The following is a 25145-nucleotide window of genomic DNA, read 5'->3' as shown; positions in this document are numbered from 1 at the left end:
AATTATGTTCAATATACTGAGAGGAAAATAAAAACCACAAAGAACACAGAAGCTGTACTAGACGCGAGTGAATAGCTCGGTCCACAAGAAAACACAGAGAACACTGAATATTTATATCTCGTCACCAGGAATCAAGGTAACATATAACATAGTTATGAATCCTTAAAAAATGCTACGAATTAGGGTTTTTGGAAATTACGCTAATAAATGAAAATTGACCCACAAAGAAAATACATTCATCTTCTCGCCTGCTGTTTATAAATATAAAGATTAAAATATATAAAACTATGACTGTACTTGTTATTTTGTATAGCTCTGAAACTTGGTATCTCATATTAATATAAGGACGCAAGTTGAAAATGTCACAATGGGAAAATCCGAAGGAAAGAGCCCACTTGGAGGAACTAAGCATAACTCTGAAATAAATAGTGTGTAAAGATGTGAACTTGATTGATTTGCATGAGAAGTGGGACCAGCGGCAGCTCTTGTGAACACGGTATTTCAGGAGATGGGGGGGGGGGCATTTCTTGATTATCTGAGCGGCTATTAGCTTCACAAAATGACCTCTGCTCCATGGAGTTTGTTAGCTGCTTAGGTTAATAACATATTTAAGATTAAAATGTATTACCGCTCAAAGGTTGCTTTGAGATATCAGTGAACTTCCGTTTATTTTATGTATTCGCAAAACCAACTACAATGACGACTTTCTTGCTATATAAAGGAATACACACAAAAACTCTGTGGCCTGTAGTCCGCAAGCAAACTATACCGACCGAGCGACGGCCGCTTGTCAGCGAAGTCAGTGCCAATTTTTGAGGATAGAGGATGTGGCGTGGTCGGCGCAACGGATCCCCACGGCCGTTAATCTCGGTTTTCTAGACCGGTCTATAAAGGAATCTCTTATTTAAATGGAATTCTCTTAAAAATCCCGTTCCTCTGAACTTTACTGATAGGGACCGTGTATAATCGAGGCGAAGGAGTGATTTTCAAACTACACATATCCGCTCTAATTTCTGCCAATTCTGCAGTAAGTGGAAGTACGTAAGCCTACCGTAAATTTGGAAATTATTATTATTATTATCGTAGTTTTTATTATACTGGGAAATGTTAGAAACCTCTAAACGATTTAGTGTTAGTCCCTCTAATAAACACTGTCCTGCTGGGGGCGCCTATGCTCCCAACGCGATGTGTAAAGATCTCGACATATTTGCAATCGGAACAGTTTCTCTCAATTATATTTATACTCATCAGCCTAAAATTGTTAATAATATTTGTTGATACTCCTAATGTTCTCTGTTATGCAATTCTTAGTTAACTTGTTCTTGTTACCTCCCTTCATCTTCGTTTGTTTGTTTACTTCTCTGCATTAATGTGTTTTTCCTCCAGTGCTTACCTTTAATTTGTCTGACTTTATATTGTGTTTGTCCATAATGTAATTATTTGTCTACATCGTGTTGTGTCTCTAATTGGCCTTGCGGCTGTTGACACTGCACATAAATAATAAAGAAATGAATTGAGGAATTGAATTATAATTATTATGGCTCTACAGCACTTTGTTGGGACTTGGCCCCTTTTTCAGTTTCGATAGGGCACTTTGGGCGGGGCAGGAAGGTTTATGGCTAAGTAAATAAGTTGGAGGCGACTCGAGCCTTGCAAACAGGACTTATTTAGGCAAAATAAATTCCCTGGAACTATGTAACTAATTGTGGATGGGCTAATGATTAATTAACTGTATATCCCAGTCCCTTCACTGGGCTTTTGAAAACAATACTTGTACAGCAGGTCAAGAGACTACTTCTTACGGAACTGAGACGGTCACACACTGACTAAGAACGTTTCCAAAGATTCTACCCTTATCAGTCCATTCCCGTCCGCACTTGTAAATCCTATTATTCTAAATTCCGAAATGAGTCATATCAGGGACAATTATACAGGTACCGAGGGCTATTTTCCTGGGTAAAATGTGGTCGGGGTGTGAAGCAAACCAGTCACTTTCATCTAGTGACGAAGTTAAGAATATATGGAGCTATGCGTCCGTTCCCCATACATCTTCATAGTCTGGTCCTAATTAATCACAGGGACAATTTTACTTTCAGCTGTTTACAACATTTATGAAAAAGAAATGTTTGCACTTTCAACGTAATCCTTGAAAGACACTGTTCTGTGCGATAGTAATTAATGCTCCTGGTACAAAAGGTACATACCGCCTCTGTGGTCTAGTGGTCAGAGTTCCTGGCTACAGATCCAGAAGTCCCGAGTTCGATTCCCGGCGCTACCAGATTTTCTGAGAAGTAGTGGGTCTGGAACGGGATCAACTCAGCTTCGTGAGGACAAATGAGGACCTATTTCAAGGAAATAGTGGCTCCGGTCTAGAAAATCGAGATTAACGGCCGTGGGGATCCGTTGCGCTCACCACGGGACACATTCTACCCGCAACAGTTGGCACTAACTTCGCCGACAAGCGGCGGTCGCTCGGTCGGTATAGTTCGTTTGCGGACTACAGGCCACGGATTTTGCTCTTTGTTTGTTCGTTTTGTTGATACACAAGGTGCATAGCATTTTTACGACAAGATAGAAACTGTAAATGGTACGCAGAAATTCACCTGTGTCTTCAGCTACGGGAAAGGGGCATCTTGGCATCGCGTTGAAATGGTCATCTCCGTTCTTCAATAAGGTTGGAGGAAGCTACTTTCACCACTTTGCCACCTTGCAGACAGTTCGTAGCTCTGCATAATCATCCCACAGGAAAAATTTGGACTTACATCTTTCGAGATAATGCAAGCCACAGGTGGCAGGTCCATGTCGGACTGACAAAATTCTCGTAAAATTGAAACGTGGTCTGATGCGGCCGCGCCATAATTGATACATCATATAGACAGACAGAAATATGTCACAGACGCTGATACGGCTTCGTTTAAACTCATTTGGATTGTCACACTCAAGTCAGCCTATAATCACTGCTGTTTCATAGTTCAAAGTGCTATAACAGTAAATTCGTTGTGCCTGATATGTTCTGAATGGTGTTTTCCGTGTTAACGGTTTCATGCTCTAATATATGGAGCAAAGAGCGGTGATCACATGTAACACGCCTTTATGTGAAGCACAGAGGTAGGCTTAATTGGCTGTTCGACACAAATTAATGCCTTCAATTTAACACAGAAGGAATGAAGGATATTTTAATGGTTTATTAACTGACTTATTTACTGTTGTGTATATATGTATATATATATTAACATATTGAATCTTAGTTCATTCATTTAGCCTGATCTCGACCCATTTATTTGATTAGTGTCCTCTTTGACCAAGATAATTATTATTCCTTGTGATCTGTAACTGCCGAGAAGTTCAGAAAATATATAAAGTACCAATTCAATGATATCTCACTCCCTCAGAGAAGCATTTACTTACTCTTGTTAACATTTCAATAACACGGAACAGTGGCTCAAGTACTATTGCTACAATATAGTTGTGAATATAACCAGTTTTTGATTAACACCATTCCTATTCAGTACATTTCAGAAGCAACACCGTCTTGCAAGCTACAACAGCGGTAATGCATATGGCTTGGGTTGGTAAGGTACTTGGTTTGACTCTCAGCAACAGGTTCTTCCTGGGGTTTCTCAGGCCTTCCAAGCCAATTTCGGGATAAATATTTAAATTAACCAACGGTTTACGTATGGACCTTTAGCAGTAATTGGCCCATTCATTTAAATCTAACGAGGCGTGTTAACTAGAAAAGGAAAACCAATAAGAAAATATTATCTTTGTTAAAATATAAAAATCTTAAAATATAAAATTATCATAATATGTTGGGACAGTACAACAATAAATAAGTCGAAACATCAACGTGAAGAAACTTATGTTGGATATTATACTTCCGATTCACAATTACTTTCATATCACTAGGCGATAAATAATTTCTACACTTGATACGATGTCTTAAATAATCTGTGAGCAAACTGTATATATTAAATATTTGAAATCCCATAGAAATTACGAAGGCCCTTACTGGGAAAATGATGAGTTGTAATACATCACCTTGATTCCATATGAAGTAGGCCCCCAACTTACAGAAATGTTTTCAGAACCCGAACACTCCTGCGAGGACAAGCGGAACGACAACTAGGACAAATTCTCGACAAGCGCCTAATCGAATTAGTGAAGTGGTTCTCTTCCTTTCTCCCTGAGCAGAAGTAATTCGATTGAATTCATCAAAGTGTGAAACATACGATTCTCCGTCACAGAAACTGTTTCTCACCGCAATCTAAAAACTGCTCACTACTTAGGTGCTTATTACTCTGTATGTATTGATGGCAGACTGTGGTTATACGAGTACAAAGGACAGTACAAGGTTGTTCTGGCGCTTTCATTTCAGACTTGAGAAGAGTATAAACTTAATTAGGCTAGAACTAATTGCAGTTTCTGTCATTCTCAGCTCTTCACTTCATAAGAGCGTCATCAGAACAAAGAGAAACACGAATCTTGAAACAAATAGCTCTTCAGCGGATTTGTAGATTCGGCAACACTGCATCAACCGCAAGATCCCAGGTTACTCGGTCTCCCTGACCGAGGATTTAACTTGTTATGTGCGTAATTAACTTTAATCAAAAGTAGTCAGGATTCAGGCCAGGATATACGTAAGCATTAGGAGGCATTTTAACGTCTGAATTTATATCACTGTAGGCCTACTTTATCCCCCCAAACGTGTCTCACCTTGTCGTGGTAGTGGGGCTTGCGTGACTCTGTGACCTTGAGAGCTATGCCGGCGGTAGTTTAACTACCAGTAAGATCACCCATGCCGGAAAGGTCAAAGGGTAGAGTCCAGGCTAAGAGAGACACCCTGGTCCTCCGGTTGGGGGTCGGGCATGAGGCTAACTACCTCATCCTGTAAAAAGAATTTTGTTCAGAAACCTAACAACCAGCCTCGGGTCATCATTCGTGGGTCCATTCCTATGGCAGCACGCATTGGTTGTGGAGACTGGTTGTAGAGGAGGCCACCCTCACCCAGGGATGTAGCGCCGAGTGTTAGGTAGGTAGGTAGGTAGGTAGGTAGGTAGGTAGGTAGGTAGGCCTACTTTAGGAAGCTCCTATACAAATAAGATAAGACACACAGACCGCCGATAACAGTTGCCGCGCGGTCTAAGACATGAACTATTTTCGCCTAGTCGAATACTGAGTTCGTGGGTTTGAATCCCTCTCAAGGCATGGATGTCTCTGTGTTTATTCTGTTTGTGTTGTTCTGTGTGTAAGTACAGGACTTGTGATGGGCTGATCCCCCGCCCAAGGAATCCTACGGACTGTGTATAAAAGTAAAAAGTAAAGGTATCCCTGTAACAGGCAGTGGAGGCCCATAGGGTTGTGAGATGTTGAGGTTCCCACATTTTCTAGAGAATCGGCTCATAGATGGCGGCAAGGCTGTCAGCCCTAAGCGCCGGCCGACCTTTACCCCCAAGAATATTCCAGGTACTCATTTCTATTAGAGGCTGAGTCGATCCCAGGGCCACAGTTCTGCCAGAAGGATTAGATCAATTGAAAAAATTCCAATTATCTCATCGGGACTTGAACCCGCGACCTTCCGACTTGTAGCATAGTGTCTCAACCAACTACGCTACCGGGTAATGGGATCAGGAAACTGAAAAAGTGGCCAAGGTCTAAAGGGCTGTAGTGCCATAATAATAAAAACATAAAAACTGTGGTATTATCGTCAGATGCAGGTTGGCCTAATTAATTTCGCTTAGTGCGGGGAGGAGTCCAACTGGGCCCACTCGGCACGGCGGCCGCTGATTGGCCTATTGTAGCCTGCCCCGGGTGATTATGATGGAGAATTTGATAAAAAGAAGATTGGCAGGGGAAACCGAAGTACTCGGAGAAAACCCGCCCCAGTACCACTTTGTCCACCACAAATCCCACTTGACCAGACCCGGGATCGAACCCGGGTCGCCGCGGTGGGAAGCCAGCGACTAGCCCCTTGAGCTATGGCGCGGCCCCAGGTTGGCCTATGTTCAGATCCTCCTGAGTTCCCTGAAGCAAAGTTATATCGTTGTTCATTGCATCTCTGTTATCAGTGCAATGTTTCCATTAGCACACAAACACTCGTATGTACTAAAAACGCACAAACACAATTGACACAACCGTAGGCACACAGGTTACAATTATGTTAGTGACCCTAATTAGCCAAATAGATAAATATAAATAATTATGCCAATGTTACGTAGTTTGTGTGTTATGTCGGGGGAGGCTTTTGTCAGGCAGTGTACTTGTATTATGAAAGGCTGGCATCAAAATGTTTCATCCATGACTAAAGGGCAGAATTATTTCTGTCGTCGTGTAGCAGAAATTTGTTTCCTCCAGACACTGGATTCTTAATTGCGGGAACCACATACTGCAATTCATTACACGCCGTACTAGAAAGTCATACGTAACCACCGAGCGGAGGCCGCGCCATAGCTCAAGCGGTTAGTCGCTGGCTTCCCACCGCGGCGGCCCGGGTTCGACCCCGAGTCTGGTCAAGTGGGATTTGTGGTGGACAAAGTGGTGCTGAGGTGGGTCTTCTCCGAGTAATTCGGTTTCCCTCGTCAATCTTCATTCCACCAAATTCTACACCATCATAATCACCGGGGGCAGGCTACAATAGGTTAGTCAATGGCCGCCGTGCCGGGTGGACCCAATTGGACTCCACCCCCCACTAAGCGAATTAAAAAAAACACCTAGCGGGTAAGTTTAGTCTCAACAGAACGGACAAAATACATTGTAAGATGAGGCACCGGTTAAAAAATTAATGTCAAAACTATACTACATCCATACCACAGGCCTCCAAAGCAGTTTGCTACATGTATACAAGTCTGAATAGACCATTATGTCCGCGGGAATATAACAAGATTGCAACAACCGACTTGATGTATGCAATCTCACATGAAGAGTTTTTAACTATATTTTACTCCATAACTTTCGGTTTTATAAGTTTATAGTTCATTGTATTTTTACACCTTGTATTTTATAATGTAATAATTATTAAGTATCCAGCTTCACTGTCACAATGAAACTGGAATTGCATGCGCTATGCAGGTACCAAAACTGTCCGGTCGCCATCATTGTTTTGACAAGTGACTCATGTAGGTGAAATTCTGTACGGAAGTTCAAACATTGCCAAGTCAAATTTTGTTTCCGTTTAAATTAAGTTAAATGCGTCTTTGGAGGTCTATAATATCTAAGAAAGGAATATATTGTCACGTGTTTGGAGTTAGCGTGAGTTATAAAAGGGGGTTTTGGATTTTGTGACAGAATTTATTGAACCTTTATACGACTTGTTACAACACTTCACAAATCATTATCCTAGATTGGACACTCCCGACTTCTGACCACACTATACAAATCCACTACTCCACTTACTGTTATATAACATCGGGTCTGACCTCACAGAAAACACGTAAATTGCTTAGTAACAGATGTCCTCCATTGCTGCGTATTCGTTGGAACATGTTTATCTAGCTACGGATTGTTTACCAAGAATCTGTCTCTGCAGGAAGGTGTTTATAGAGCCGTTGCCTAGCAGTGGGTTTGTACGTCACAATATTTTTCTAGAACATTTCAGACATCCATTAGGGCGTTGTGTCAAATCAAACAATCGGAAAATACCCAGAAATAAGAAGTAAAACATGCTGAGGTGGAACATTAATTTCGGGTTGTCTGTGTGATGGACATAGCAGCCGGCAAGGGAAGAGCCAATTCTCTAGAGTGACGCACGGACGAGGGCTAACAATTCTCATTATCTCACGACAGATCATACCAGGCTGGAAGAAGAAGGGGCATATATTTTTTCGCGCTAGTTTATTCTCGATGTTGGTGCAATTATAGTTATTGTGGCGTGTGGGGGCGTGGTCGTGTGATGTGTACTAGAGCAACAAAAACGTCCATGTGATGTAAACGTGTCTACCTTTTTTCCTGTGCCTCTCTTTTCCAGCAGTGTAACAAGTATAAGCAGGTTAACGTAATGTCATCATCATTTGCTTCGTCTCTCATTTCCGTGACGTGGGAGCGAGAGAGGAAGTGCTTGACGGGCTGGATAACTATACAGCATGTTCATGAAAATGAGGGCTCCGTCTCTCTTTATGAGACAGCAGGTATGTTATGTAGATTTACAGCTTTGCCTTGATTCAGTGAACAGCTTATGTTTATTTACTGAGAGCTTTATCACCTTCTTCCGGATTCGGTCACTTAGCCACAAAGGGAAAATACAGAAACGCCTTGTTACAGTGATGAATTTTAGGGTTCTGAAGGATTATATATTTCAATACGTTCATTTGTAATAGAATATTAGGCCTACTGGGGGCATGCAGTAGCTTAGTTGATTGAGACACTATTCTAGAAGCCGAAAGGTCGCGGGCTCAAATCCCGATGAAGTCATTTGATTTTTCAATTGACCTAACCCTTCCAGCCGCATAATGGCCATGGGTTCGACACAGCCTCTAACAGATATTAATACCATGAATCTTTCTGAGGGGTAAAGGGCGGTCGGTGCTTAAAGCTGACAACCTTACCGCCATCTGTGAACCGATTATCTAGAAGATGTGGCAGTCTCGACGTCTCACAGTCATATGGGCCTCCACGGCCTGTTACAGGGATAGCTTTACCTTTACGTTTACCAGGCCTACTAGTAAGTGTGCTTGTAACGTACAACTGTAGAGATTTCACATGAGGAATGACACTGTCATTGCATAAAAATATTTCTTTAACTCAATGTAGCAGGGACCAGCTTGAGGTACTGATAGTCGCTCAACTGGTCAAGAAATTCCTTCCTTTTATTGAACCCGACTGGCATTTCTGTGGCCAGAAGAGCGAGTCTCGGACCAGAAAATCCAGTCATCACAGTCATATAGCACTCTTACAGGACCCGTGTTTAGCCTACTCTCCTTATTTTGGAAAAAATAAAAGTAGGCTTTTGCGATCTTCATGCTGCCTTTGTGTCTGTGAACCCCTCCCACCATTATCTTTTGAATTCCTTAACCAATTTTAGTGAAACTTTCTGTGCACATTATTCAACCTGTGTCCATCTCAACGACGCACTTCGTAAATCCCTCCCGTCTGTCTGTCTTCATGTCCATCTTTCCTGTCGTCGCTAAGCAAAGGCTCGGTAAATTCTATCCCAATTCAGTCGAAAGCCAACAGCTCGGTAATCACGTTCCCGCGGCAACGAATACACTCAACAATAGAAGAATTGTTGGACGTCTGTGTCTGTATATCCCCATACCGTTGCTAGGCAATAACTCGGTACAGAATATCCTGCGGCAAAAAAAGAATTTTTGGAGGCGTAGTTTTCTATGCGGACCGTGTCGTATCAAAGGAAAGTAGGAGATTAGGTCTTCCCAGAACTTCTTTTAATTCTGTCTTCCAACCTCTGGCTGGATATCCCAGTTGAGCTCAGGCATATATAGATGTACGTATAATGAGAAAAATATGAAGCCACACGAATCTTCTGGGTTGCTGCCCATGGTTCAAAGTGTTCATTGTAAAGGAACTTTTATGAACAACCTATAGATTATATGCTTAAGTCTAATTCTGGGCCAGCGTAAAGTAACGCATGTACATCCTTCGTCTGCAATGTGGAAAAAAAGTGTGGTAGCATTCAGCGACGCCAGAGGACAGCAGCTTCAATTAATAAGTGAGTGCTGTTAACTGAGAAGACAAGAAGCGTAGTCAGAAGTAACAAATAGCTTCTCTAACAAGAACATTACTGTGTCATGAATTAAACATGCCGAGATCTTTAATAAGTAATACGTTTCACTCATGTGCTTCTTCTGTTGTATGAAGTGTCTGGTTTTTATAGGATCATAAATTTAACATTCGTGGTCATTTAGTCTGCAAGATATTGACAGCATTAAGAGCTGGATGATATGTATAAAATATCAGTTTATTACATTTTAATATTGTTATATTACTGTCTTCCGGTCTATTCCCCAAAGGGAAATACGTAAATTTATGACTGTGTACCTGTGTTTCAGTGTCTATGTTTTACCATAACTTGAAACTAGACTCGTGTCAACTGAAAGTGAGCCAATGAGAAGTTTCTAAGTTTTCGCTGCTACTGTGTGTCAAAGTATTCTCAGTGCCTCTTATATCCAGCAGACTTACGCTGATATACGTATATCTCTCTGATTTTATTCTAACTTCGTAAGAAATACTGCGTAATTACAACGAAACGAGGATTAGTACAACAATACGTATCGCACAACATCCAGTATAAAAATTTTAACACAGTAATTTTAACCTTTCATTTCATTTCATGTTAGCTAACGCAAACATTGACCACTGCCAAGAAAATAACCTTAATAAACTCCGTGGCTTTTAGTCCGTAAGCGAAGTATACCGACCGAGCGACCACGGCTTGTCGCCGAAGTTAGTGCCAACTTTTGCGGATAGAGGGTGTCGCGTGGTCAGCGTAACGGATCCCCACGGCCGCTAATCTCGGTTTTCTAGACCGGAAAAATAAAGTTAATATAGTTCGCTAAAATGAAGGAACTGTAACCTGAAGATGGGCGATACTGTCGGAATAAAAAGTAAGGTAAATTTGTCCATGTGTTTGACTAATTAAGCACTACGCCATGAAGGCGTGTGGAGGAGTGGATGTATAGATCCACATTTTCTTGACTTAGGCACTAGTTGGAGGTGAGTGGTGAGTTTCTCGTCCCGACCGCTTTACTCCCGGACAAGAGCCCCCCGTACCAATTGGAGAGGAGGTTGGGTGGGCCCTAGAGCCGGTCTGGACGAACTGAAGAAGAGAAAAATCTTGACCCTACCACGATACGACCTAAGACCCCTTGGTCGTCAAACACACACAAGCACATAAGCACGCAAACACACAGAGGCAAATATCTTTTATGTTTCCATTTCTGACGCTTCTATTCAAGTTTCATATTTTGTTTAATTACTTCTGGTCATTACTGTTCCAAACTTCCTGTTAATTATTCCAGCTGTAGGCCTACTTATGAACATTTGCTATTATATTTTTAAATCTCTCTGCTAACCCGAGCTGATTAAAGAGCAATGATCGTTGCATTAGACTTAAGGGAGTTGGGCTCGCAGACAAGACAGTTTTGTATCGGACTTGGGTACCCACGGCGGATGTGGGTTGAATTGTGCGTCGACAGAGGGAGGGGTGAGGATCCGACCCAAGACTTTAGTAGGACTCTAGTCACGTGGTTCATCGGTAATGGAATTGGCGGGAGAGGAATTGTAGGCACCTGTGGTCTCCACTCTCCGGGAAAACTTCTGCCTTATTTTTGTCTCGCACAGTTCATCCGACTGAAAAACACAAATATATATACTGTTGTGCCGCCGAAGGTTCGCTTGTATCGCCTCTATTCTGAAAGTTCCGGAACTGAACCAAGGCATTTATTTTTCTACTAAAAATTTAATTAGGTTACAGGTCGGCTAATTGTAAGGAATACACAGTCTATTTATAATCAAACTGGCGACTATAAAGGGTGTAGAAAGAATCGGATAGGGATTATTTTATGGGAAGTTACCATTAAGACATTCGCCTAAAAGAACTGAGGAAAACCACGAAAATCTTACGAGTATTAAGAATCAGGTTACTAGGACGATAGTAATGAAAGTCATGTGGATTCCAAATGAGAATTTAAACTTTCACTGAGGTGCTTATGAAAAATACGATCTTGTGATAGGTGACGCCATGCAGTCTGGTAGAAGTTTACCGATATTTCGGAGGAACGTATTCCTCCCTCTTCAGCTTCGAATGAAGCTGTTCGTTTGCAGGTTCATTTACTCTTAGACCCTGAAATTGGAGGCAGTATATTCCTCCGAAACGATGGTAAACTTCTACCAGACTACACTCCATCACAACCCAGTAAAATAATTCTCTTTTATAAGAAATGTTCGCGCTTCTTTGCTATGAATAAGGCCTATAGTTCTACTGATCACTCTTTAATATGGTATGGGTTAGACGAAGTTAACGTGTACCAGATTATAGACCGCGGTGTAAGTATTGTCCTGATGGGAAATCCAATGTTCATGCGGGTGGACTATCGGACACGCTAGCCCCCCCCCAGCTCTTCTCCCACTCGAAAACTGGAAAGTGTCCGAAACCTGCCGCTAAACGGTTTATAGAAAATTACACTTGTAGCTTAGCTCATTAAGCTTGAGAGGCCTAAAGGGACTAATCTGGAAAGTGAAAACTCTCCAATATTCATTGCTATAATGCGCATTCGGCCCAAGCCAATTAAACCACTTTGTGTTGAACCTAACTCGGCTTGGTAGAGAGGAATGGAGTGGGATCACTGGTTGCTTGTTCTCAGTGGCACGGTCCCTTTCTTTCATTAAATAGACGGGGTTTAGATTGGAAATTAGATTTTACTGACCACTTGCAGATCGTAGCTACAAGTAACTACAGAGCTATCGCTATTTCACACGTTCTGCAATTCACTACATCACGCACTGTATCTTTTCAGTCCACTGTGTCTTCACCAGTCGTTGTCTGGTTATGGCTTCCAACGACGGACGTTTTCCTTACTCTGGTTTTCCGAATTATCTCTGTTTCGCAGCTCCCAGCTTTTGACCGCAACAGCTCACGACTAAAATACAGTTCTCTATCACACTAACTCACCAATCAAGTCTTCATTTCCCTGCAGTGCTTTGCACTAACTCCCAGACTGGCGGTCATCGCACACCATGTCCTTACTCTTCTGACTGACTCCAACTGAACTAAATAAACTCTCTAGACCTCTCCCGCTTATAACATCTCAGCACGGACCCCATATGAAACACGGCTCAGCTATCAGCTTCTAACAGCAGCGGCTCACAACGACTGGACTGCAGTTCTCTCTAACTCACCAACCAACTCTTTACTTCCCGACACCGCACTAACTAAACCTCGCACTAATTGTCCTGCTTATAACATCTCGGGACTGACCGCGTAGAAAACTACGCTCATTGTACACTCGTTGTAGTGGGAACGTGTTCAACTGTTGCTTATTAAGAATCTGTTGCCTAGCATCGGGCTATGTTTCATTGTTCGTTTCTCTGTCGTTATCTAGCACCAGGTCTCTACATGCTACAATGTATTGACTTGGATCTGGCTGAGATCAAAACCACAATGTTTGGTAAGACTAACTGCGTAGTTAAATCTCTGTCCAGACAAAATATCTTAAATACCAATATTACTTCGTGGAAAAAGTCATCTCTGGTGGTAACCTCTAACAAGCATCAAAGAAAGGAAAAATGGGTGAAACGTTCAGCTGAAAATTCTGAATATAAAAAGCCAAATGAAACATGTTAGACTTAGGTAGTGTTAACAATTAGAATGTAAATAAATATGGTGTCAAGATGTGGGTTTGTTTCAAATGGTTCAGAATGATCTTACGACTCTGCGTAACACGGCAATGGGATCCATAAGTTACGGTTATTCTTACTAGACGAACTATGTCTGTTTTTTTTTTTTACTGAGCATTCCGCTTTATGTAGTAAACTTAGGGGTACAATATTAAAGATATTAAAACGCATGGTAAATTATTTTCAGTAAAATAAAGTTACAAAAAAACCAGTGTTACTCTCTCATCACGAAAATGCCGGGCAAAATCATGACATAAAGACAGATCCTTTGAAAATGTGGCATAGTTCAATTAAAGTAAAGTAAAGACAGTAACAAATTGAAATGTGATTCAGGAGAAAATTAAGTGGAGACTGAATTCGGGCAGTGCTTGTTACCATTCACTACATAACCCCTTACCTTCCGTCTGCTGTCTAAAAACGTAAACATTAGAATATACAAAATCATAACTTTTCCTGTGCTCTGTATTGGTGTGAAACTTGGTCTCTGGCACTAAGGGTGTTTGAGAATAGGGTGCTGAAGAGAATATCTGGACGGAAGAGAGATGAAGTGACTGGAGGTTGGAGAAAACTGTACAATGGTAAGCTTCATAACTTGTACTCTGCGCCAGGTATAATTAGAATGATCAAGTGAAGGAGGACGAGATGGGCAGGGCAGTAGCATGAATGGGGGAGAAGAGGAATGCATATGGGGTATTGGTGGGAGAGCCAGAAGGAAAGAGACCACAAGAAAGACGAAGTCGTAGGTGGGTGGATAATATTAAACTGGACTTCAGAGAGACAAGATATAGCGGTATGGACTGGATTGTTCTGGCTCAGGATGATCACCAGTGGAGGACTTTTGTGAAGACGGTAATGAAACATCGGGTTCAATAGAATGCTGGGAAATTCTTGAGTCGCTGCACAACTGGCGGCTTCTCAAGAAGGGTTCAGCTCCATGGATTTAATTAGATGAAGAGACCAACATTTATGTCTGCAACGTAACAGGATGCTCTTGCTCACAATCTGGCTAGAAGTAAAACTGTCACTGTTTCAATGCATTAACAGAACAGAAGTTCATGCTCCAGTCACAACTTAATCTGCTGCTTCTTTCCTGGCTGATAAGCCACTTATGTCTTGTACAAGATAATCATAGAACTCTATGAATCAGAGGCCTTCTTGAGAAGCTAAATGTCTCTCAGTAGATCAATTAATTTTCCGCCTATTATGAAACCTGAAGTTTCGTCGGCATGAACACAGGAGTCCACAACTGGACCACATCCTAAATAAGGAGAATACAACTCACATCATCGTCATCATCATGAAGTCCTATTCTTAGGATTCATCCCCACTATCTACGCCGGGTTATCCCAAGCAGCCTCTTCCTTTCAGGGTTGGAAAATATAATTTTTTGTCCTTTTCTACTCTCTTCAATGCGTGTTGCATATCCTGCCAATTTTATTTACGTTTATTTGATAATTTAGTAATCTTTTATGAAGAATATATTTTATGAAGCACTTAATTATAGCGTTTTCTCCAGACTCCAGCAAAGCCCCTCTTTTGAGATGAAATATTCTTTTCAATACCTTGTCTTTTTTATTTATTTATTTTATTTGTAGATTAATGAACGATTCTTTCAGTATCTAGAATATGTAGCATCTGATGATTGATGCGTTGGAAATGATTCGAAACGAAAAATACGTGGCTTAATCGAAGTACTATCCCGCCATTGGCTTGGAGGGACTGAGGAAAATCATGAAAACTCTCAGTTAGGATAGCCGATGCCCTGGCCGGAGGTCGAGCCGATCACATCCGGATTACAAATCAAGAGCGTTACCGCCAATTCGTTTGGATTCTTCCGCAAGAGTAAGATACCAATTTTCAAACGCATACAAAACAAAAGGTAAAAATAAAATTTTGTGTATTTTTATATTTGTGTTTTCAGATAGGATATGTAAAAATAAAAAATTCTGTACTAAATGATAATAGGCGTTCCTTGAATTAAATCTGCTGTTAATGGCGAAAAAATATGACAGTTCTGCCTGACAGATACCAGTCGAAACACAGTCCGAACTTCAAACAGAAACTGTCTACAACTTTCTCAGAGAACTGAAAAAAAGTGATCCAATTTTCTTCCAAACAGGTTCGTGATGGTATTGACTTTCCTTATGTACAGTTTACCTGAAACTGAGTGTTTTGTGTGTGCCGAATGAACACATTCAAACGAGCTAGCTCCTATAGAGGAGTATTTCATGCTCTGCAAACATCAGGCTTCACACATTTTAATATCAATAGTAACAGAATACTAAGAGGCCTCCGTGGTCTAGAGGTAACGTTCCCACCTCATGACTCGTGGTACGCGGGTTCAAACCCGGCGGAGGTCGTGGAATTTTTAAGGGCGGAAAAATTCAGGGAACAAGTCCTCCGGGAGGGACTTTAAGCCGTGGGTCCCGTGTCGTAGCTTTACGGCACGTAAAAGAACCTCATATCTCCAAAGGAGTTCACTGAGCCAAATTCAAGGTCATTTCCCGCCCAACAGTAGTCTCTAACGCCTCTGATAGATGGGGGAAGCATTATAGATACCGCCAAGCCAGTAGAGGCCGAACTCGCTGGCTCGGTCGGGACTGATGGTACGCACCAATATCGGTAGGGTATAGAGACTGGTAGAATATCATAGAGGGAAGCACAATGGACCAGTACTGGTCTAAGTGTATGGGGAAACCCACCCTCTCCAATAACTAACTAACTAACTAACTAACAGAATACTAGTGAAGATTACTATCTTCTAGGATGCTGTATAGTGTGGTAGATGTTTATCGACTTTCGGAGGAACGTGTTGCTTCCATCTTCATAGTCACCGCCGTGAGGACCTAAAATATATCATCAAACAATAACTCCGTGGTTGTAGTCCGCAAGCAAACTATACCGACAACTCTGTAGTTTAGTGGTCAGAGTTCTTGTCTATATATCCAGAGGTCCCGGGTTCGATTCCCGACGCTACCAGATTTCCTAGAATTTGACACTAACTTCGCCGACAAGCGGTGGTCGCTCTGTCGGTATAGTTCGCTTGCGGACTATAGCCCACGGAGTTAGTTTGTCAGATTAGGTTAAATAATTTTCAGGGTTAGGTTATGTTACATGTGCCTATGTCTGAATACGTTTAATTTAGTTTGGATCCTTAAGTTTCTTAACGTCGGATATTATTGCTCTTCTAACGGTAAAATATGTTATTTTCATCTCTGTATAGGCTACTTAAGGACCGCAGCTGTGAATTTCTGTGACGTCACTTTTGCGTTTGGTACGAACCTGATGTCTGTTTCCTCAAATACTTTTGGTTACGCCTACTAATTCCTCGAGACCGAATTATCGGCGTAGTGAGATTGGTCCTTGACCTCAATGTCACATTTAGTTCTCTTCATGTTTGTATCTCTTAATATAAAAAAAATAGCGGATTTCGGCCTTTACTTGAGAAAGATAATAATTCCTTCCGTGAAAGGAATCGAATCCCGGCCACATATGAGCCAGGGATACAGAATTTATATCTGGGAACTTCATCAAGAAATGTGGTGATGTTCAAATTTCAGTGACTATCAGCCGAGACACAGCTCGGGATGTCCACTGGAAAAGAGGCTGGGTAAGGTCCATAACCGTTCTAGATGTGGAAGCGAAGTGACACATATTATCTGCTTGCCAAAGAATCGAACTCCAGACCACAGTTACTTTACCGGCTGAACTGTTCTGGCGCAGCCTGTGTCATTCTTAATATCATCTCACAGACTCGTGAAGGAGCCCGGATACAGCAGTCGGTATAGGGACTGGCTAAGAGCTGGTTGACTGAGGGATCGGAGTTCGACTCTTGGTGAGGTCAAGATTTTTCTCTTCTCCACGTCGTCCAGACTGGCTCTGGGGCCCACCCAACCTCCTCTCAAATGGGTACTGATAGCCCTTTCTCCGGAGGTCAAGCGGCCGGCGCGTGAAGCTGACCACTAACCTCCATCTATTGTCGAGGTGACGAAAATGTGGATCTATATATCCACTCCCCCATACGCCTTCATGGTGTGGTGCTTAATTAGATAATTAGATCCCGCAAACTCGTGAGACTGTTACTATTCTATGAAGGCAGTTGCAGTACCTGAGCGGCTGAATGGACAGACGTGACTAGATGCAAGATCCTCTTCTGACCCCCCCTCCCTCCTCCCGCAAACATTTGCAACAAGGGTACTAAGTAGTTACACCTTCTCTCCATACCGAGTGGACGATGACCACCCACTGACCACGTAAGAGACCCTCGTGCTATATGACCTTACCTGCCTGATCCGTAACATTCTCATACCCTTAATTCGCTCCTAGAAACGTAATTAAGGGAATGGTAGTGGGGATATTGCACGGAAATTCCGGACAGTGTGTTAATTTCTGCACAGAAGAGAAAGTTATTCAAAATTTGGTGCTGTTGTTTTGTTTTGGTGTGAAACTTATTCTTTTATACTATGGAGAAGTGAGGGTATTTTGAGAAAGGGGTGTTGAAATGAATATTTTCTGAGCCAAGAAAAATAAATACTAACAGGAGGATGGTGAAAGTTATGCAATTAAGAACTAACAGACCCTATAACAAATAGAACGTGATATAAATTTTAAAGCGACATTTATTTGTTTTAAGTTATTTTATATGTATTAACTGGCCGAACAACTAATGTATTAACTCAATCATTGCAATACTGTAATTACAAGAATGGTACAGGATATCACATAATTTTAGTGTTCAATTTGAATAGGAAATTCTCTTTTATTGCGCAGCCTTACTCTATAATGACGTCAAACTTCACAAAATCCCATACTGAAGCCGAGCCTTAGCAAGTACAGTCAAGTTTAAAACATTACATTTTATTTTCTCTAAGACGCATCTTAAAAATATTTTAATAACCTCAGCTATTTCGCGAAAGCGACCTATCCATGAAATCTTTGAATACAAATTCATTCACTTGGTTTTCTGTGTGTATACTTCACGTTCCTCTGTCCCGTTGTTTTCATGTAATCGTCAAAATAATATTAAATTAAGGGTATAGACAATAAAACTCCTCTCAATTAATTTATGCACTCACCAGGTCTAATAATACTGGCTTACTGTGGTCTCAAACGCCCTGAACATGACAACAAATAAACTTTACTATCAGGGCGATTAAATGTACTATGTTTGTCGCTTTCTGGAACTACGTAAGAATTCAATTTGTTTCGATTGCAGCGTGGGAATCGGACGAGCGCACTTCGAGAAACAGCCTCCCAGCAACCTACGGAAGTCGAACTTCTTCCACTTTGTGATCGCCCTGTACGACAGGGCAGGGCAGCCGGTTGAAATCGAGCGAACTGCCTTCATCGGTTTCATCGAGAAAGATCAGGTAAGTACAGTGTAGGTGTAGGCCTGAAGGTTAAAATCTAGATCGAAAATAAAGTTAAATAATAATAAAATTACAAAGAAATCCGGTTGCAACTAATTAGGTTGTAACGTTACAAACAATTAGTTTTTTTTTAATTCGCTTAGTGGGGGGTGGAGTCCAACTTGGTCCACTCGGCATGGTGGCCACTGATTGGCCTATTGTAGCCTGCCCTGGGTGATTATGATGATGGAGAATTTAGTGGAATTAAGATGGGCAGGGGAAACCGAAATACTTGGAGAAAACCAGACCCAGCGCCACTTTATCCACCACAAATCCCACTTGACCAGATCCGGGATCGAACCCGGGCCGCCGAGGTGGGAAGCCAGCGATTAACCGCTTAGCTATGGCGCGGCCAACAATTTAAGTTGGTTAAATAACAAAATAATTTCAAAACAGAGTGGGATAATTTCAAGAATGTTAATAGAAACAAGTATTTCTGCAAGAGACAAATTGCCTACTTTCTTTGACAGCATAGAAGGCGAAAAGTTTAGGGAAGCACCCAGACACACAGGCAGCAAGGTGATCGCATGTTTCCTAGCAAAAGTTAGGTATTGTACAGAGACAGATATAAACGGACAGACCGGTAGACAGACAGCAAGGTGATCTCATAGGCCTCTTTTATTTTTCAGAATAAAGGAAAGCGGGCTAAAAAAAAAGAGATAATTATTTTTTAACCTTATGGCAGTTCCATTGCTTTTATATATTAGTAAAACACGGACCAATAGAAAGAAAACAAAACTATTATAGGTCATAGTATATACATAATATGTAGTATAGTGTATAACAACAGTGAGATCCATTCGGTTTACATGGAAAATTTACGCCGAAGACGCGATAAAATTGTAACTAAAAACCGGACCTGAAGATGGCACACGCTTGTCGAAGTATGTCGTCCTTGACAGCAAACTCGTACCTGCTGTAAATAGAGTTGTATGGACAGGAATATAACAAATATTATCTACAGTTTTTATACGTATTATTTACTCAGGGACCGTCTCTGTGGTCTAGTGGTCAGAGATCTCTGCCTACAGATCCAGAGGTCCCGGGTTCGATTCCCTGCGCTACCAGATTTTCTCAGAATTAGTGGGTCTGGAACGGGGTCCACTGAGCCTCGCGAGAATAATTGAGGAGGTATTTCAAGGAAATAGCGGCTCCGGTCTAGAAAACCGAGATTAACGGCTGTGTGGATTCGTTGCGCTGACCACGCGACACCCTCTATCCGCAAAAGTTTGCACTAACTTACTTCTTCGACAAGCGGCGGTCTCTCGGTCGGTATATTTCGCTTGCGGATTAAAACTACGGAGATTTTTTGTTTATTATTTACTCAAGAAGAAAGGGAGATTCAAAACTGGCAATTCAGACAAATGTGTCATAGTAGGACGAATGGCGAGTGACTATACTCGTAAATGATGATCTGAGAAGGGTGCAGAGGGTACAGTGATGAAATTAGTTAAGATTCTCAATCCCAATTGCCTGGAGTGAGTGAGAGCTAACAGGAAAACACTCAATCAGAATTGCCAGCCTCTCGATTGAGATTCGAAACTGGGACCTCCCTAGACCTGGATATTCAAGCGTTGATGCAGCCTCAACTGCCACTCCAGGCTCATAGTATGGGCCTAGGGCCTAATAATGCGACTCAGGTTTGACCTTTCGTAATGAAGGGATGGTGTGACGTGTTGATAGTCGAACTACAATACCAATCGATTTATAGCTGCAGCGACAGTGTCCTGCTGTGTGATTGGTTCATACCTGATAATATTATACTCAGTACTATATTGTCACACAATATGACTGGTTATTGTTACGGTACAGCTGATAATTCTCTGACATTGTGATAATCACGTATAATGCTCTGGAGGCATCGGTCTATACGCCTGCGCGGCAGCGTTCACAGTATGCAGATTCTCTGCTTTGGAGCGCGTCACAGATGGGACTAGAAAGCCCTCACTGGGCCATAATTTTGTATAGATTCCAGGCACCCCTGATGCACTGCTGGAATTCAGCGTAACCTAGAACTGGTCACTGTTTCGGTCGCCAGATATAAAAATAAAAGAAAATTTCACACGAAATTCACAGAGTTCACCAATGCGAAAATTTCCATATTGACATGAAATTTAAGCACGATTCCAGAGCAGAACATGTACTTCAGGGAATAAAATGCCATATAATCCCGGATATGAGGATAAAGGTAAAGTTATTCCTGTAAGAAGTTCATAGGCTATGAGACGTTGAGGTTCCCACATTTTCTATACAGTCGACTCACAGATTGCTGTAAGGTTATCAGCCTCAGGCGCCGGCCACCCTCTGTCCCCAGGATAATACCCGGTACTCATTTCTGTTAGAGGCTGAGTCGACCCCAGCGCCACAGTTCTTCTGGAAGGAATAGTTCAATTGAAAAATCCAATGACCTCGTCCAGAATCGAACCCACAACCTTCAGGCTTGTAACATAGTGCCTCAACCAACTACGCTAGCTCGAACACAAAATATAAAGGTACTCCCATTTTTAAATGAGAAAATTAGAACAAATATTTTTTTAAAATAAAATTTGAAGTCATTTGGTTCTGAGGGTTGTAAGCAAAAAAAAAAAAAAAGAAAGAGAATTATAGCATTGTTTAGAGTTAGGCGTATGTGAGCGCCGCATTGAGGTGATCAGCACTGCATTATAGTTTCGTTCTGGACAAGAAAACTCAACTTGGTAGAGAGGCACGCGGTAACGTAGTTGGTTGAGGCACTATGCTACAATCCGGAATGTAGGGGGTTCAATTCGCGATAAGGGCAGTAGATTTCTCGATTACCCTAAACCTTCCAGCCGCATTATGGCCCTGGGGTCGATTCAGCATGTAACACAAATGAGTACCAGGAATCTTCCTGGGGCATAAAGTGCGACAGGCGCGTAAGGCTGACAACCTCACCTCTATCCGTGAGCCGATTGTCTAGAAGATGTGGGAGCCTCAACATTTCACATGGGCCTCCACGGCCTGTTACATGGATAGCTTTATCCATTTAACTTCCTGGAACTTGATGAGTCACAATTGTGTCTAAGACTGTAGTTCGAATAATGTTTTAAAACAACATTCGTTATATTATGTGTTTACTTCGACGTCAAATTGGCCAACGTCCTATTTCTTAGGAGAAACACGTATTAGGAATTTACTACACGTCTTGTCAGATGTAGGAACACAGGCATACGTATTTTCCTCGAATGAGTCACATACAATAAGACCGATTAAATATAGCATGTGAATTAAATTGATGTTTTAGAAAACCGAATTCAGTCCCAAAAGCAGTATTCCATATAAAGAGAATTTTGTAATGCTAGTGGGGTGGGACTAAGTCCGTTGTACTGCGTCCACTTCTGGCCTATTGTACCAGCCCCAGATGATAGGTGAGGGTGATTGTGGAGAAATTGGACCAACTGCTTGAGCTTTGGCGCAGCCCCAAAGCGAAATTAGAAAGACTCTGATAAGATGATATTGCCTAAGCAAACGTAAACACAAACACGGTACGTGATTCCGTATGCACTGAAGTGTGCTGCCGTGTGGGAAAGGTTGAATAAAGTTACCTCATGTGTCACCTACAAAGTCTCCACCTTCATCCTGAAGTCCTTTGGTGCACAGAGAAGTTGCCCCCTTAATTTCTTCCGCAATTTCCCATTCCTCGAGTATTCAGCGCTGCGCATTACCGAACTGTTGACGTCAATGAACTAGAGACGCTACATAAAGACCAACAGAATATACGAGTTAGAGCAGGAGGAAAGAGAGTGGGAAGAAGAGAGACAGATATATGGTGAGGAAGGGAAAGGGGGAAGAGAGGGCAGGGTAATTGTGTTCGTGGCGATGCAGGAGATTAGGGTACGAGTCGGGAAGAACATTTATCATCAAACCAGAGTGGAGTGGCGGCACGAGCGGTGGAAGGAGGTACTACACTACATCGTCCCAACATTTTCATTGTGAAATTTGTGGGTAAAGTTGTTCCGTTAGCTAGGTCGGTAATACAGGGCCACAAGAATATAACATTGGTACTAAAGCGCAGGATTAAGCAGAAGCACTGATCAAATTCCATTCCACTCCTACTACAAAATGGACGACACTGTTGGAGCCATAGTTCTGATCATAGCGACTGGCTACGGGCTGGACGACCAAGGGGTCGGAGTTAGAGTCCCGGAAGGGGGAAAATTTTTCTCTCTTCATGTCCATACCGGCTCTGGGGCTCACTAAGCCTCCGATGGGAAGCGAGAGTAAAGCGGCCGGGGCGTGAAGCTGACCACTCACCTCCAACTAGTGCTGAGGTCAAGAAAACGTGGGTCTCTACATCCACTCCTACATACGTCTTCATGGTGTAATGCTCAATTAGTTAAGTACAGGGACAAATTTATCTTTTTTGTCTTTTATTCAAAATAATGTTACTTTTTATGTTTTCAGTTAAAACACGGAGTTAGTATATTTATTTAATGGAGGGGAGTGTGTCCATGCTAGATCTTCTTCTGCCTCGAAGGTACCCAAATTTGAATTTAAATATTTTTAATTTTGTAGATAAATATTTATTTTTATCATTCCTATTTTGGATATTAATTACCATATTCCTTTCTCATTTCTTGTTGTAATTGATTCATGCACCTAATACCACTTAAAGCCTAAAGCTATCTCTGTAGGAGGCCGTGGAGGGCCATAGGGCTGAGAGACATCGAGGCTCCAAAATTTTCTAGATAATCGGCTCACAGATGGCGGCGATGTTGTCATCCTTACGCGCCAGGCACCGTTTAAGCCCCAGGAAGATTCCTGGTACTCATTTCTGTTAGATGCTTAGTCAACCCCAGGGCCATAATTCTGCTGGAAAGATTAGGTCAACTGAAAAATCCAATGAACTCATCGGAATCGAACCCAGTACCTTCCAGGTTGTAGCACAGTGTCTTAACTACGTTACCGCGTACCCCAACTAATAACACTATATAAACATATTGGAACTGCAAGGTAACTAATTTGTTAAATTAAAGCACATATGTATCGCTTCCTCTGTGTTTAGATTTGGCGTTAGATATCGAGTAGGCCTGCAATCGAGTAGGGAATCCCATATTCTAAGTTAGACCAGTGCCGCAGAAACTTTCCTATGCCACTGAACACAGACGTACGTACTGTTTCCATAACACGCAGAGCAAGTTGGAAGAAGAGGAAATATTTTCGGATTTATTCCAGCCATCCTCATTCGAATATAGTTGTAGGTCGAAAAATCGACGATCAAGTACAGACATATGTATTTTTCTGACATAAAATGTATGTCCCAATTTTTACGAAGAGTTCGATAAGATTCAACATATGTTTTCTATGTAAAGCTAGGTAAAGCTATCCCTGTAACGGGCAGTGGAGGCCCACACGTTTGTGAGGCGCTGAGACTCTCACATTTTCTAGATGATCGGGCTCACAGATGGCGGTGAGGTTGTGAGACTCTAGCGCCGGCGGGAAGATTCATGGTGCTATTTTCTGTTAAAGTCTGAGTCGACCCAACCATAGTGAGGCTGGAATAATTAGGTCAACTGAAAATTTTAATTACCTCATAGGGAATCGAATCCGCCACTTCCCGGCTTGTAACATAGTGTCTCAATTAACTAAGCTACCGCGTGCCCCTCTTAACATATGCATACAATTTAAAATTAAGATACGTTCCTAATCTAGCCTCTTGCATTTATTATAGTATCGATTGCGTACTGTCACGTGTCACAGTGACTAAGACGCGGTTTTGGATTGGTAATTGGATTCATTTAGTACTTATATATCGTAACTACAAATAATTATAACACTATTGCTAATTTACACAGTTTATAATCACTCCGCACTAGTCCTCACAGATTTATAGCACAAGAACTAAATCACACACTCCCAATATCACTGTGCTACAGCACACATAAAGTCTTCAAATCACACGTTAAATCTTTACAGGCTGACTTCTTGTGCTCTTCTTCAATTACGGACTACTGCGGCTCCTACCGAGATCTGACTCGTCTGTGAACCGAACGAATTCTGTCACTTATATAGACGAGGAATGGACGTGCATCACAGGAAACACATGTCACGTGACCACCGTCCACCTCTGCGTGAGGCCACCGCGGACACGGAAAACACAGCCTCCTCTATCGTTGCGTGCGCGTATTTCAGGCGTGGTCTAGAGATCACGTCTTTCTATTGTTGCGTGCTGGAACATGTTTACCGAGCTGTGGCCTCTCAAAGCCTATTCACGCTACAATATTAAGCTTTAAGGTTGTTCTTGTATAAATATTTATCATATAATTAAGATTTAAAAGGACAAGAAATGTCTCTCTTCTCTACGGAATTCAGACCGCTCTGGGGCCCTCCAAGAGTCTACTAAATAGATACTAGGCGTTCTTTCCCCAACGTTAA

The 25145-nt window shown here is 41.9% G+C and overlaps 2 protein-coding genes across 9 annotated transcripts in view; one reads left to right on the top strand and one right to left on the bottom strand.

Annotated features, from left to right (window-relative positions):
• The window catches only part of LOC111874820 (protein PBDC1), a 751412-nt gene that overhangs the window by 364097 nt on the left and 362170 nt on the right, over nucleotides 1-25145 (bottom strand). The window lies entirely within an intron of this gene.
• LOC111874817 (transcription factor collier) overlaps nucleotides 1-25145 on the top strand; it is a 376238-nt gene that overhangs the window by 4893 nt on the left and 346200 nt on the right. For all 6 annotated transcript variants that reach the window (XM_033755619.1, XM_033755620.1, XM_033755621.1 and 3 more), the window contains exon 2: nucleotides 18560-18713. In XM_033755619.1, coding sequence (XP_033611510.1) covers nucleotides 18560-18713 — 154 coding nt within the window. The remainder of the gene's footprint in view (nucleotides 1-18559; nucleotides 18714-25145) is intronic.

Source organism: Cryptotermes secundus, unplaced genomic scaffold, assembly GCF_002891405.2.
Source record: "Cryptotermes secundus unplaced genomic scaffold, Csec_1.0 scaffold27, whole genome shotgun sequence".
NCBI classification, from domain to species: Eukaryota; Metazoa; Arthropoda; class Insecta; order Blattodea; family Kalotermitidae; genus Cryptotermes; species Cryptotermes secundus.
This window is presented reverse-complemented; position numbering and strand designations above follow the sequence as displayed.